Source organism: Lobosporangium transversale (genome assembly GCF_002105155.1).
Source record: "Lobosporangium transversale strain NRRL 3116 chromosome Unknown BCR41scaffold_10, whole genome shotgun sequence".
NCBI classification, from domain to species: Eukaryota; Fungi; Mortierellomycota; class Mortierellomycetes; order Mortierellales; family Mortierellaceae; genus Lobosporangium; species Lobosporangium transversale.
In genome coordinates, this window is record NW_019028988.1 from 764,106 (window position 1) to 778,296 (window position 14,191).

Here is a 14,191-nt window from a genome sequence, read left to right on the forward strand (position 1 = left end):
TCGAAACAATGCATGCTACTCATCTTCGCTTCTCATCAGTCCTTACTCTGGCATCTAAGCGTCTGTCTGAACATTCCTGTGCCTCTCTTCGACATGTGTTCTCTACTACATGCATTAGTAGACAGCATCGCTTTGTAGCTCCCAAGTCAGTTCTCCTACAACAACAACTGCAAAAGCAACAGCGAGCATTGTTTTCGATCCAGAAACAGCTCTATGAGAAGCACAATCAACACAATAATAGCACGACAATCGAATCACTCCTATCAGAGACGCATGAAGAAGGTCATAACAAGAGTTCAAATGACCTAAAGCATTTAGACCAAAAGTTTGAAGCAATAGGACCTCTGGATGGTTTTCGTGTTCTGGATCTAACTCGCGTTCTGGGTAATAATTTTTGGAAAAAGAAACAAATAAATCGAACGATGCGTGCGACCATTCTAACCGTTACAAATGTTATGCTTGATGTCCCCCCTTTTTTTACCGATTGAAGCTGGACCCTATTGCACACAATTACTCGGAGATCTTGGGTAAGAGGCGTCTGGTAAATAGTATCTTGACCCAAGGAAAAAAGGAAAAAAAAAAAAAAAAAAAAAAAAAACATGTCTAACGATCTGATTATTTTACTTTTGCTATGAATATAATATTAATATTAAAAAAAGTGCTGAAGTGATCAAAATTGAGAATCCTAAGGGTGGTGATGATACCCGCGCATGGGGTCCTCCCTTTGCCAAGAACATGGATCCGTCTGACTCGACCCCTCCAGAGAGCGCTTATTTCTTAGGTGTCAACCGGAACAAGAAATCTATTACAGTCAACATCCGATCAGTAGAAGGTCGACAGTTGATTCACGATCTTGTCAAGAAAGTAGATATCCTAGTGGAGAACTATGTACCTGGAAAATTGGATGAAATGGGATTGGGTTATCAAGAGTTAAGCAAGTTAAATCCGAGACTTATTTACACATCCATTACTGGTATGCTGTAGTATTATATGATAAATATGTGGAATGTTACCATAAAAAAAAATAGCTTCTTATTTCAAGCGATGATCTTAAAAAAAAAAAAAAAAAAAAAAAACTTAAAGGATATGGCCAAACGGGGCCATATAGGACGAGACCAGGATACGATGTCATGGTCGAGGCAGAAGGTGGATTAATGTATATCACAGGCGAGCAAGATGGAACACCCGTGAAAGTAGGCGTTGCTGTGACAGGTAAATTAATTACAAATAACTTTTTTAATCTTAATTCTCAAAAGAGAGACGCATAAGATGAGTTAAAAATATCGACCTTTTTGGCTTTAGACTTGACCACAGGACTTTACGCCCATGGAGCCATCATGGCAGCGATTATCGCGCGTTACAGAACAGGACGTGGTCAGCATATCGACTGTTCACTATTGGACTCTCAGGTCGTGACATTGGCCAACATTGCAAGCTCATATTTGATCGCAGGACAAGAAGCCAAAAGAATGGGTACGTCACATCCCTCGATTGTTCCCTATCAAGTACTGCCAAGCAAGGACTCGCACATTATGATTGGTGCTGGAAACGATGGACAATTCAAGATCCTTTGTTCAATCCTTGGCTTGGAACACCTGTGTGAGGATCCCGCATTCAAAGCGAACAAGGATCGTGTCCGAAACCGTAGTGATCTTATCAAGATTTTGACAGAAAGACTTCAAACGAAGAACAATGACGAATGGTTAAAGGCATTTGAAGGTCGGGGAATCCCTTTTGCACCTATCAACAACATTGCACAAACATTTTCACATCCACAGGTGATTGCTAGAGATATGATCCAAGAAGTTGATCATCCAAAGGCTGGCAAGATCAAACTCACAGGACCAGCTGTTAAATATTCGGAGACCAAGCCAAAGATTCGTACCCCACCTCCTCTTTTGGGTCAGCATACAGATGAAGTCCTTAGAGATATCCTAGAATATAACGAAGATAGGATTCAGGCCTTGAAGGAGAAAGGAGCTGTTTAGATTGGTTAGACCGAGGAAGAAAAAACTGAGCTGAATGATCTTAATGCAACCTCTATAGATTAAAACCATTAAAGAGATACAAATAGAAAGAAAAAAAAAAAAAAAAAAAAAAAAAAGACTATGCGGAGCAAATAATAACCTCACTTGAGTAATATGCCTGATGCCTGATTTTAGACGAGTATATCGGAAATGGACGAACAAACAAATAGATCTTATTTTATTAAATGTGGGAAACAAAATTCTATTACTTATTTTCCAATGCTCATCACACAACAACAGTCTGTTGTTCAAGCTGATAGCGCTTCGAAGGCTTCTGTGGCAAAACAGGACAAGTGCCTCTCTTGGGAATTTGGGGGAGAAATGCGACTTGAGGTCTGTATTTAAGGCTTCTGCTCGTAGTTGTCACTCGGAAAGACCTAGGCATGTAGTTGAGTACCACATGACGAATGATTCTCTCAGTCAATGTCTAATTTAAAATAAATAAATAAATAAAGCGACATCAGTAAACGCTCTTCTTTCTTTTCCTTTCTTTTTTTCTTTCTTTTTATTACGTCTCTGTTTTCCAATACCTGGCCATAAATGATCTTGGCGTTCTCCTTGCTATCTTTATAGCGTTCCACTACATAATCGAACCGTTGTTCACGATAATCCTTTAATGCTGCTTCAACGTCGTTCAATTTAGTTGATACCATGTCATAGATGCAGTTGGATAAAACCACAGAGTCCTGCATAGCGTTTACTGCACCCTGTCCAGCGCTTGGTAGCAACTATGTTATATGCGATGTTTTAGTTCATGTAAAAGATGTGTAAGATGGTCTAAAAAAAAAAAAAAAAAAAAAAAAAGTTTTTTTTTTTCAATACCTTGTGACACGCATCCCCAATGAGTACAACCCTTTTGTGATTCCAAGTCTCGAAGACCTTGTCCTCCAAGAAGACGCGTGAAATAATGTCTTTGGGTGTGGCATTGATCAAATCTCCCATAGTGCCTCCAATGGGGACTAAAAAATCGCTAACCTCCTTGATCATGGATTCGTTCGCCTCCGGTCCCCATTCAGCGTTCATCAACTTCTCATCTAGTGAGCCTTTTGAGGCTGCTGCTAATTGAACAACAACATTCCAGCAGATTTTATTCCCAGGGACATTACAAGCGCTCCACTTTGGTATTAAAAAAAAAGTACAAAGCAACGAGTCAAAAGCAGTACATACTTTTTTTTAGAGAAATATAGAATGACAACTAGTACAAAAAAAAAAAAAAAAAAAAAAGAGAGGCCTTACGGTGTACGGTGTTCCTTCTCCAATGACCTGATGCAAGTATGCTTCTTTCTGTTTCACAAAAGGGTATTTCTCTGGGTCGACTGGATCGGTAGTTCCAACCAAGCAGATGTAGCCTTTGCTCAGCGACTCCTTGTCAGATTCTGGAAGGATCCCTTCTTTTTCCAGTTGCTTATAAAGCTCTTCTCTCACTCCCGAGTAAGCCCCATCGGCTCCTACCAAGATATCTCCGGTATATGATGTGCCGTCTGCGCATGTGATTGTGACACTATCGTCATCTTGAGCAATTGAAGTCACTTTCTTATTCAGATGAATCCTCTCAGGTGCAATTCGCTTAAGAAGGATGTCATATAGACTTGGGCGAGCAAAGAGATGATGTCTGTATCCGATTCTGTGAGAGTCATTCAAAAAAAAAAAAAAAAAAAAAAAAAAAAAAAGAAGTTTAGACCCTTGTTCTTTTCGACCTCCAACAAAACAAAATGGTTCATTCTATTTTTTTTTTTTTTTTCTACTCGCAATTCTTGTTCATTATCTATTGACAAAGACGTAATATGTTCGTTGTTGCTCTTGGAGATAACAAATCCTGCACTTGGGAAAGAAACCTGCATGAGTTCATCATATAATCCCAACTGCTGGAACGCAGGAAGGATATTTGCATTGAGACTCATCACAGCACCTAGGAATCATTAATGTGACAAACAAATTTTAAAAAAAGAAATTGTTTAATTCATATAAACGAAAGCATATGTTTTTTGTTGATCCAGATCATGCACACACCAAGAGCTCGGATCTTGCTAGCTCGCTCATAAATGTCATAGGTGACCCCTTGGCGATCAAGTAAGATAGCCAGAAGTAGACCTGCTAATCCACCACCAACAATCAACACATGTGGCTTTTTAGTATCGAGGTTCGTTGCCATTTTAGTTTGTTTGGAGGCGGTTGAAGTTGAAGTTGATTTATTCTTCGAAAGCAAAGTGAAAAGCAAAAAGAATATGAAGAAAACAGTGAAGAAAACAGTGAAGAAAACAGTGAAGAAAAAACAATAATAATAATAAAAATGAATGAGTTTCAAATGAGAATGAGAATGAGAAAAAGAAGACAATGTGAATGCTATCTTCGCCCTCACTCGCTTTCCTAAAATTGGGCTCGTTTTTGTGCCACAGCCTTTACTGAACATTCTAAGGGCGACTGTTGAAATTCAAAGTTTGTTTTAAAAAGTGGACGCAAACCCGGTTACTTTGCTTGGGTCATCATCTATGTTCTCTCTCTTTCTCTTTGAAGCGCGAGCTGTAGATGCTAATGCAGCGTAAGAAACAGCTGGTTGCTACTAAGGAGCTGCGATGCAGCGCTCTTGAAGAATGCTGTTTCAAAGTCTTTGAGGTTGATATGTGGTAACCTGAATATAATCCTCAACCTCATTCAACTTGGGCAAATATCATGTGTTTAAAAAAATCAGAAGTTTCTTGCAAATTAAAGTGCTCACAGAAGAGAGGAAGGTTTTAATGTTCAATAAAGTTGTGAACAAACTCACGCGTCTCTTCTGCCACAACCAACACATGTTATATATACATGTACAGCATAGTTTTTACTTTTTTGTTTTAGATCACACAAGTCACAGCATTGTGAAGGAAGTGACTGAGTGATGGTATTCCCTTCATCTTTTGATGGAAATACTACTGCAAGTGCGACTATGGTTCCTGCACAATATCCTTTCTTTTGTCCTCGGAGATTGTCCCCTCAATTGCTGTGTGTTGCACAAACTTCAGGATAATCCAACAGCTCATTTTTAAAAAATATCGTTTTTAAGGTTCATTTTTTATTCATACAAAATAGTAAACAGACTAAAATGAGAAAAAAAAAGGGTATATGAAATAAAAAGAAAAAACAATGCAGAAATCAAAATGGAATGGGTATAGATATCACATTTGTTTTTTTTTTTTTTTTTTTTTTTTTTTTTTTGGCTTTTCGGCTCCCCCTTTGGGACCGGCTACTTCTGCGATTCTTGTTCGGGTCCTCCATCTGTCGCTATCACGATCAGCATGCATCACCTCCATATCATTTTGCACCAGCCATCATCATGAAAAATCTCTCAATGATGAAGGATTCCCCAGAGTTGGCACTGCCACGCTCTCTGGAGAAGCAGACGCCATGGAAGTAGTTGCTGCTGTGGCAGCTTCTCTCATCTGCATTGTAGCTTTTGAACGATCAATCTCCTTTCTCAACTGGGTAGGGATCTTCTTGCCCATCCGGCTCATAACCTCTTCCAACGGCTTGGCCCTGTATGAGCTCACTTCATAATGAACCTCCACTCCATTAGTCAGTTTGACCTGACCAATTGTCCCAACAGCGCGACAGATTGAATCCATAGGAGATAGATTAATGTGACGCGTCACTGCATCGCGCCTTGAAAGATTGGATTTGCATCCCACACAGTTCCAAAGCAACTTGTCATGGATCGATTCAATATGACGGGCCAACACAGCAAGGCCTGCAAAGCACTGTCCGCATTTGGGACATTGATGCGATGATGACGAGGAAGATGTCGACGATGATGAGGTGTTTGGGCCCATGCGCAAAGTATTATGATTGGAGGTCTCACGAAGGTTAGAAGTGCGTCGGTAGGGCTGAGAGCCCACAGAGGAGTTGGAAGACGTAGATGATTTACGAGAACGGATGGTTAGACTCGATGAGTTGTTCTTATCGGACTCTAGCCGTCTGGTACGGCGCTCGGATAAGTAAGCATCATAAGCCACTGTCGTAAGGGTAGCAGTGACAGGTGGGAACGAAGGCGAAGCAGCTCGAGAGGAATCACAAGAGGCGGCCGCCAATTCCGAATAAGCATATGTGGATAAAGGTGGTGATGCAAAAAGTGGCGTCGATGAGCCTGAAGAGGAGCTGGATTCGATCGGAGAGGAAACCATGCTGCCCCATGAAGGTGGGCAATAGTTAAAATACCCTTGCTGGCATGTCTGAACAATATCATTGGCAGCAGTCATGGAAGGTGAGGCGACCGCCGAGGCCGAAGATGATGAGTAGTGGTGATGACCTGGCTCAAACGATGGAGACTGCTCCCATTGCAAAGAAGGCTGTTTAGAAAAGCCAGCATCGAATAAGGGAGTGCTTGGCTGAGCCATTCGCGACTCGGCCATGACATGTACTGGGGATCTGGGCTGCTGTTGTGAGCGCTGGGGTTGACCATATCTTGGATCATACTGGAGAGACGGTATCAACCCCTGTTGCGGGATTGCTTGCTGCTGCGAAGCTGCCATGGGTTGCTGCTGAATATCATACAACGCACTCATGGGGCTGCCCTCAGTAGTCTGTGCTACCGTTGCCGTTTGAGAGGTAGGAGGGAAAGGCCATGAGTCTGGATTAGAAGAGGAGGCTGGGGTTGTTCTGCCTTGAAGGCCGGTAGCAGTAGTAGTGGTGGTTATGCTTGTAACAGGACGCTGCTGCTGTGGCTGGACCACAAGCATACGTGACATGTTATTGAACATGTAATCCATTCGGTTGGACATGGAGGGGACAATGGGTGTTGATCCTTCTACGTCAGTAGTAGAGATAGAAGTAGACTGCGAAGGAAGGAGGTAAGAGGGGCTAGTGCTGTTGTTGGTACTGTTGTTATTTTTGCTGTTATCGATACTACGATGAGTTGATGGTAATGAAGATGATGCTGCACCCCCTTTGAGGTCTCCTTCTGGGCTTTGATTGGCAGAATTGATCGGCGCAGATCCTATAGATAGATCATCCAGGGATGAATGTGCGATTCCCGAATCACGTCGAATATTGATTAGACTAGAATGGTCACTATCGCTATTCGTGTTCGTGGCTTGCTGCTGGGTTGATACTGGCATGTTGCTGTCATCATGGTTATTGTTAAGGTAACCCTGACAATGCGACATGCCATACATGGTTGGAACTTGGAGATGGCTATAGTATGCCATTGACTGTTGAGCCTGGTCTTGTAATTGAAGCTGTTGCGGATGCAGCTGCTGTTGCTGTTGAAATGTAGGCTGTTCAGATTGGTGTTGTTGGTATTGAAGATAATGTGACATTCTACGAGAAACTTGAGTAAAGGCAATAGAAACGATAGAACCGAAAAAAAAAAAAAAAAAAAAAAAAAAAATAGATCTTATCCAAAAAGTAAAAATATAAATATAAAAAAAAAGATTGAAATATATTGTGATCCAAAGTGCACGATTGTTTGGGAGCGTTCTTTTTGGCGAGTAAGTAGATCAGAAATCCAATTTGAAGTCCACAACTGAGCAGATGAAAGAGAAAAAGAGCGAAAGAGTGAAAGAGAAACTAACACAATTTAAAAATGATCACAATATCGAGCACCTGACTGAGAATGAGGAATAAGTAGAAGTACAGCGTAAAGGAAAGCAAAAAGGTAAAATAAAAAGTGAGACAGTTATTGAAGCTGAAGGAGAGAATTTGAGGCCAAAAAAAAAAAAAAAAAAAAAAAAAGAGAGAGAGAGAGAGAGAGAGAAAGATTTCGTGAAAGATGAAGACCAAGGAAACAAAAAAAAAAAAAAAAAAAAAAAACGAGGACCGTGAAAATGGATGAAATAAGAATCGAACAAAGAGAGAAAAGCATAAAAGACGATAAAAGGAGGGGAAGGGGGGCATGGGGGGTTGATCCTCGAGATACCTTTTTAACCATGAAGGGAAGAACGTCTTCACTTTTATAGTAATCGAGGTGGCCTACTCTTACACAAATAGCTTTTGCGCACGAGCAACATACCCATAGTACTTACTATCCAGAACAACGACTCTCATTTCCTTTTCCTTTCATGTACATGTACAAATATTTGGCAACTATGGCTGTCATACATGCTTGTTTTTATTTCGCTCTTTATCAAAACGCATTGTGCCTTATTCAATTCAAACTTGGGATGCATGACGATTCAATACTTGCTCTTAACGAAAATCAAAATCAACATCAGACAATTTTGTTTCTTTTATTACATGTTAGATAGAATGTCCTTTTTTCCATTTCGTGGGCCCTGCACTAAGCTTCGTCGCACGGTGCAGGTTTTTTTTTTTGTGCTCAATTGGAGAGGTCACTCAAACACACCCTATCCTTCTACTCCTGCTCAGTTTAGGAATAAGTAATTGAATGGACATAAAATAGTCTAGCCTAGACAGGGCTGGCGCGCTTAAATAAAGTAATAGAGTCAATTGAACACCTGTAACAAATAGATTGTAAAAGTCTAGTTACATTTTTTTTAATCTCTTATTTTTATTTTTATTTTTCTTTTTTCTTTTTTTGGTGCCAATTTATGATAGTTGTTCCTTATAAAGCACGATGCAACATATTACAAGGGCGCGGGAAATGAAAGGAATGTTTGGATGGTTACTTTTTTTTAAGAAGGATACTTCGTGCCCATACAGTGTTACTTGACTGCCATATGATGTTTGTAATACGTTACTTCAGCCTGTCTTTTTTTTTTTGTAAAACAAAGAAAGAGGAGAGTAAAAATGAACCTCCTTGCCTCCTTACGGCCTCTGTTCGTTTGCCGGTTAAAAAATCTACTTTTTTTGTAGCAGGATTCTATATTTGCAGTGCTGCCGAGTCAGTTGAACTGAACTGGGGTTGGGATGAAGGAATGGAAGAGCAACCAAGTCCCTCATCCCCCTTATGCTTGACATTGTATTTCTGGTCTTTTTTTTTTTTTTTGAAGGCGCGTAATCTTTTATTCCAATTCAAGTTAGTTACTAAAAAATGTTGGTGGTTCCATAAGGACCATAACAGGTTATAAGTATAAAAAAAACTTTTCCTCTCTGTCTTTATTGCGACGCGTTTCTTCTTCATAGGACAGATGAAGATACAAGCCTCAAATAAAATAATGAACAGAATTTAAAAAAAAGATTCTCTAATGATGAGACAGAATGATTGAAATATATCCAGCTTTGAAGCGATTGAATAGTCCTAATTAAAAATATGGTGTAGTTGCACAAAGGAGGTGTTTGCTTTTTTTGAATTTACTCACCCTTTTTTTGAGTGCATACAGAAGTAAGAAAGGTTGACATGCTGCCAGGCTAGTTTTTCCTGCCTTTTGTTTAAAAAAAAAAAAAAAAGGGAAGGCAGTGGGAGTCGTTCTATATATTTTTGATATTGAATGTATTCTATTCATTTTGTTTTTTGGACACTTGCTCAATCATCTGCTTAGATTCGAGTCAATCCCTACTTATCGTTGTGCCTTATTCTCTTGTCTATGCGGTAATCATCGCATAATACCCACAACATACACTATGGTGGGATGTGTGATACCAATTAAAAAGTTTTGAGGCGTTGATTGAGCCATCAATAAACAGCTAATTATCGTCAGAGCCAACAACTGTTCAGCTCGCGATAATTTTGTTTCTTCCCTTCAGAACTGACATACAAAATGTTTGCTACATACATGCATACATCTCTGCCTCAAATCTCATGTAGATGTGTGGAAGTAGAGGAGAGCCACGGTCAGCTTCATACATACGTTGTGTGATAGATCTTATCAGGGTCTCAAACTCAGGTCTTTTTTATATTTGTATACCTGACAGTTGTTCTGATGTCCTAACATGACAATTTCCTCAGACTGAACATGACCATTTGAACTATCCAGATCTCAATATTGTATCTGTTTACAATCAGACGCGACAATAATTTGAATAGAATACATGCACCAAGCAATGTCTGTCCCCTCTAATCCACATGGTTGGGGCAATGTATTATTTTATTCCAACTCCCTCCTACACTAAAGTAGTGATTCTATGGTTCTTTGGACATTGTTTAAGGGACATGTACAAAAAGTCTTGTAGAAGTCATACTCATTAAGGTTAAGCACTAGACATGGAAATCTCTCTGCAAAGCTTTGTTGAACCCAATCTCTCTTTGTTGATAGTTCTAGGCTTTGTTTCCATGTAGCTCTTAGCTTATTCCTTTTAGCGTTGCATGCATTTTCTTTCCATGTGAATAATTCTATTGTATTCAAAGATGTGTGTTTTTCGATTGTTCTAGAGTACAAAGCATTTTACATGTTCGGATGACTTTTTTTTTTTTTTTTTTTTTTTTTTTTTCTTTTCTTTTTGGTTAGAAATAGTTGAGAGCAAAGAATTGTGCATACCAAAGAAATGAAGTTAGAATGAGGTCCCTTCGGAGATTTTAAAGAGGGTGGTCTGTGGGGTATAGTATCAAGGAGGGGACCAGGTCCAAACATAAAAAAGTAGTTAATATGTTCATTCATAAATCTGCCTATATATTTTTAACATGAATAAACACATGTTTTTGTATACAAATATAACCTTGGGTGCCTGATTTCTACTCCTCCTTTTCCCCTCAGAGGAGGCGATCATCCTCCATGCCTTTCCTTTTAGCTTCGCACTTGTAGATGGGGTTTTTTTTTTTTTTTTTTTTTTTTTTACCCTCTTTGTGAAATATACTATGGATAATGGTCGTTCCTTATACTGCTATCCTGCATATGGACTATACAGGCAGGAGGATGGTAGTTTCATTCAGAGAGAAAAAAAAAACAACAAGCATGATGGACTGATGGACCGTGAGCCTTGAGCCTTGAGCCTTCGTTTTGAGCCCTATTATGGCGTAAAAAAAAAAAAAAAAAAAAAAAAAAGAACTTAACAGTAGCCCTCCACATCGTTCATACGAGTAGCGAGTAGCCTCACGCGTGCCATCTATTTTTTTTTTATTATTATTATTCTTCTAGATTTCCTTCCACAACCATCATCTGGATAGACGTTTCTTTTTTCGTTTATTAAGCCCTTTGTTTTTTCTATCCTACGATTTCTTTCATGTCCTTTTTAGTCCATCTGATGCTCGCAAAAAACAAAGAAGGCCCTTTTTTTTTACGGTCAGGCCACCTGGCTCACGGACCCTAAATCTTAGAGAGCCCTTTTCATTTCCAAGTCCCGGGACCCTGGTAATAATTTCAACGCTTTGTTTCTTCTTTTTTTATTTTATTTTTTATTTTTATCATTCATGGGACCCTCAGACTCCTTCCACTCCTCTTCCTTAACCTCCTACCCGTCTCCTTTCTACTCTGGTGATAGTTAACGGTCCTTTGGATCAAATAAAACATGACAAAACGAGTAGTTACTGTGAACAGAAGAGAACAAATGTTACCTCATGTACACGTACTTTCACTGTCATCGTGGACAGATAGATTGGTGAAGGGAAGAGGAGCCGGTAGAATACAGTAAATTGAAAGAGATGAGTATGCATGGTGGGGCGCATGGTTTGCGCTCAATGACGGGGCGGGTTAGAAATGGTTCTCCGCTTGTGATTGGTGCACTCTATCATAAGAAATGAATCAAAAAATAGGACCTCTTTACCTGTCATTTCTGTCCCCTTTCTTTTCACAAATAGAAACAAACAACATCCACCTCCACCAAATAACCACCACCCCCTGTCTTTCTACATTCATACACCTGCACCTGCGCTTGAACCCCCTCCACCACGACTGTCATCATCTTTACCAGTATTCATTTAACTTGCTCTGACGCATCTCAACACAGACGCAACGTAAGAGTAGTATTATTTCTTTTTTTTTTTTTTTTTTTTTTTTTTTTTTATTTCATGTTATTTTATAAGGATATAGTACAAGTATCGATTTGATTCGTGTGCAATCAAACTTCGCCTTTTACCGTTTTACGCATTGTCACGTTATCAAATATTTATTAACTTTTTGTATATATTTATGTTTTTACTTTTCCAGCTGATAGCAAATCGTTTTTCCGGCGCTCGGATCTAACTTAAAAAATATCCGCGACTGTTGATTTGCTTTTTTCGTGAGCCAGGATAGGATCGTCACGATAGAGGGGAACAATAAATCTTTTTTTTTTTTTCCTCGGATTAAGAGATCTTGTGTTTTTTTTTTAAGAAAGTACCATGAAGGTTATAGCCAAAAAGAAAAAAAAAAAAGACTTGATCAGTGGAACCATGTCCATGGATATTATCTATTAATTTTTTTTTTATATTTACACATCACTTGTCTCAATTGTTATAGACTAGTCACTTTTTGCCTCTCATTTTTCTGACGCCTGGTCGCTTGACTCTTTTTTTTTTTTTTTTTTTTTTTTTTTTGATGTGCTGTATATGGATCATGAATCCATCTCTCTTTCCATCTTTCAATCCAATTAAAGATCTATTCAGAGTCATTACCCCTTTCTTTCTTCAACTAAATAAGGCTGTCAATCCTATTTTGGATAACATGATCAAAAAGTTTGTTCAATGGAAGAGCTTAATCTGCAATGCGACATGCTTGTCCAAATGTAGATCACACGCGTGGTGTCTTAATCTATATACTGTATGTATATACTATCATTTTACTTTTCCCTATATAATAACGATAACAAGAAAGAAGGGAGAAAAGAAACTTTGGCCTTTTTTTCCCTAGGAAAAACATGCACATGACTAATATTTATATCCATATTTATATGAATATATATATGAATATATATATAAAAGCATTATATCTTTTCTGAATAGCATAATGTTTTACTCTACTTTTCCTTTATATTTCTTTCCTCGTTCTTTCTTTTTTCCCTTTTCAGTTCCCCCTATTTTCCTCCGCATGCTTTCTATAACACTTCGTGATAGAATAGTCTCAACCCCCCCATCTTCCTTTTGTTTTAGTGCCTATTAACAAAGACTTGGGGAGGATTGCGGAGGAGGAATAAAATAGAATAAAATATAATAAAATAAAGTGAAATAAAGTGAAACCAAGTCTCGACACAAGGCACGAAAGAAATAAGCTTTTTATCCAGACCAGACGTAACTTTTTTTTTTTAGTTTGCTACGCCCACTCTTGCACCAGAAAGCTTGAGTATTCCTTTTGGCAAACCTTTCTTTCTTTCTTTCTTTTTTTTTTTTTTTTTTTTTTTTTCATGCATGCATGGAAAAGTGGTAAGGAAACGCGACAGAAGAAAAAAAAAAGCATACTCATGATCCAATAACCAAAATATATAATAAACATAATACAGTAAGATATCTTGTTAATGACCAAGAAAATCATGCAAAAAAAGCTCTTTCTTGTTTCTTTCCCTAGATTACAAAGTGTGTAGCCTACAAATATAGACTATCTATTTTTTTTTTCTTTGGTTCTAGTACGCATTGGTACCAAAAACAAAAAAAAAAAAAAAAAAAAAAAAAAAGGTTTTTCCATCTATGCGTGATTGAACGTGCATATTGAGGCAACGAAGAGAAAAGGCCTACTTTATACTTGGCAGGAGTCGAATAAGCAAACATTATAATCACGACATACCACTTGCCAAAAAGGAAAAGAGGTAATAAAATACGCATGATTTGATGCCTGCCATCCATCTGTTCACTTTTTGTCTTTTATTTGATTCGTTCTTTTTTGAGGAAAAAAAAAAAAAAAAAAAAAAAAGTCCTGTAGTTGGTTGATTTTCTTCTAGGATTGATGGACAAAGCGCGTCATTGACGTCAAGGAAAGGATCACTTAAAAATAAAGTAAAATAAACAGACAAATTATTAACCGAGCGATAAATGAGAGGCTATCGGCCTAGAAGATGAATTGAATAGAAAAAAAAAAAATTGAAAAAAATATTGCCATAATGCAAAATGACGATTGGAAAGAGCTTTTTGCTTTCATATTGAAAGCCTTTTTTTTAATATTGCTTTTTTGGTTCATGGAAATTCTTGCATCCGAATGAGAAGATCTAGTCTTCAGTTTGGTCCAACCCGCTTGGTTACTACCTCCCGCTTTCCTTTTTTTTTTTTTTTTTTTTATTTTATTTTATTTTATTTTTATTCATTTCAATTCCTTTTGTAAAATATATTCCTTATCATTCGACAGTAGCGGCTCAAAAGAATGATAAAACAATAAAAAAAAAGCAATAAGGAAAAAAAAAAGAAGGATTTTCTTTCCTAAATAGCAATTGGGTACCCTATGGTCATTGCTATTGTT

At 38.2% G+C, this 14,191-nt stretch overlaps 3 protein-coding genes across 3 annotated transcripts; 1 reads left to right on the plus strand and 2 right to left on the minus strand.

Annotated features, from left to right (window-relative positions):
• The first annotated feature begins 452 nt into the window (after positions 1–452).
• BCR41DRAFT_17473 (CoA-transferase family III domain-containing protein) lies at positions 453–2,080 on the plus strand. Its single transcript, XM_022019723.1, has 4 exons — positions 453–527; positions 660–973; positions 1,084–1,212; positions 1,303–2,080. Exons 1-4 carry the CDS (start codon positions 463–465, stop codon positions 1,986–1,988), a joined length of 1,194 nt encoding a protein of 397 aa, XP_021883448.1. The 5' UTR covers positions 453–462; the 3' UTR covers positions 1,989–2,080.
• Positions 2,081–2,182: 102 nt separating this feature from the next.
• On the minus strand, positions 2,183–4,357 carry BCR41DRAFT_349860 (hypothetical protein). The gene is made up of 6 exons (XM_022023555.1): positions 4,038–4,357; positions 3,777–3,936; positions 3,264–3,651; positions 2,850–3,143; positions 2,558–2,755; positions 2,183–2,454 (listed from the first exon to the last, which is right to left on the minus strand). The coding sequence occupies exons 1-6, from the start codon at positions 4,177–4,179 to the stop codon at positions 2,254–2,256; spliced, it is 1,383 nt and encodes a 460-aa protein (XP_021883449.1). The 5' UTR covers positions 4,180–4,357; the 3' UTR covers positions 2,183–2,253.
• A 978-nt stretch (positions 4,358–5,335) lies between these two features.
• Positions 5,336–7,315, minus strand: BCR41DRAFT_394463 (hypothetical protein; the record flags this gene model as incomplete). Its single annotated transcript, XM_022028647.1, has 1 exon — positions 5,336–7,315. One exon carries the CDS (start codon positions 7,313–7,315, stop codon positions 5,336–5,338), a length of 1,980 nt encoding a protein of 659 aa, XP_021883450.1.
• Positions 7,316–14,191: the final 6,876 nt, after the last annotated feature.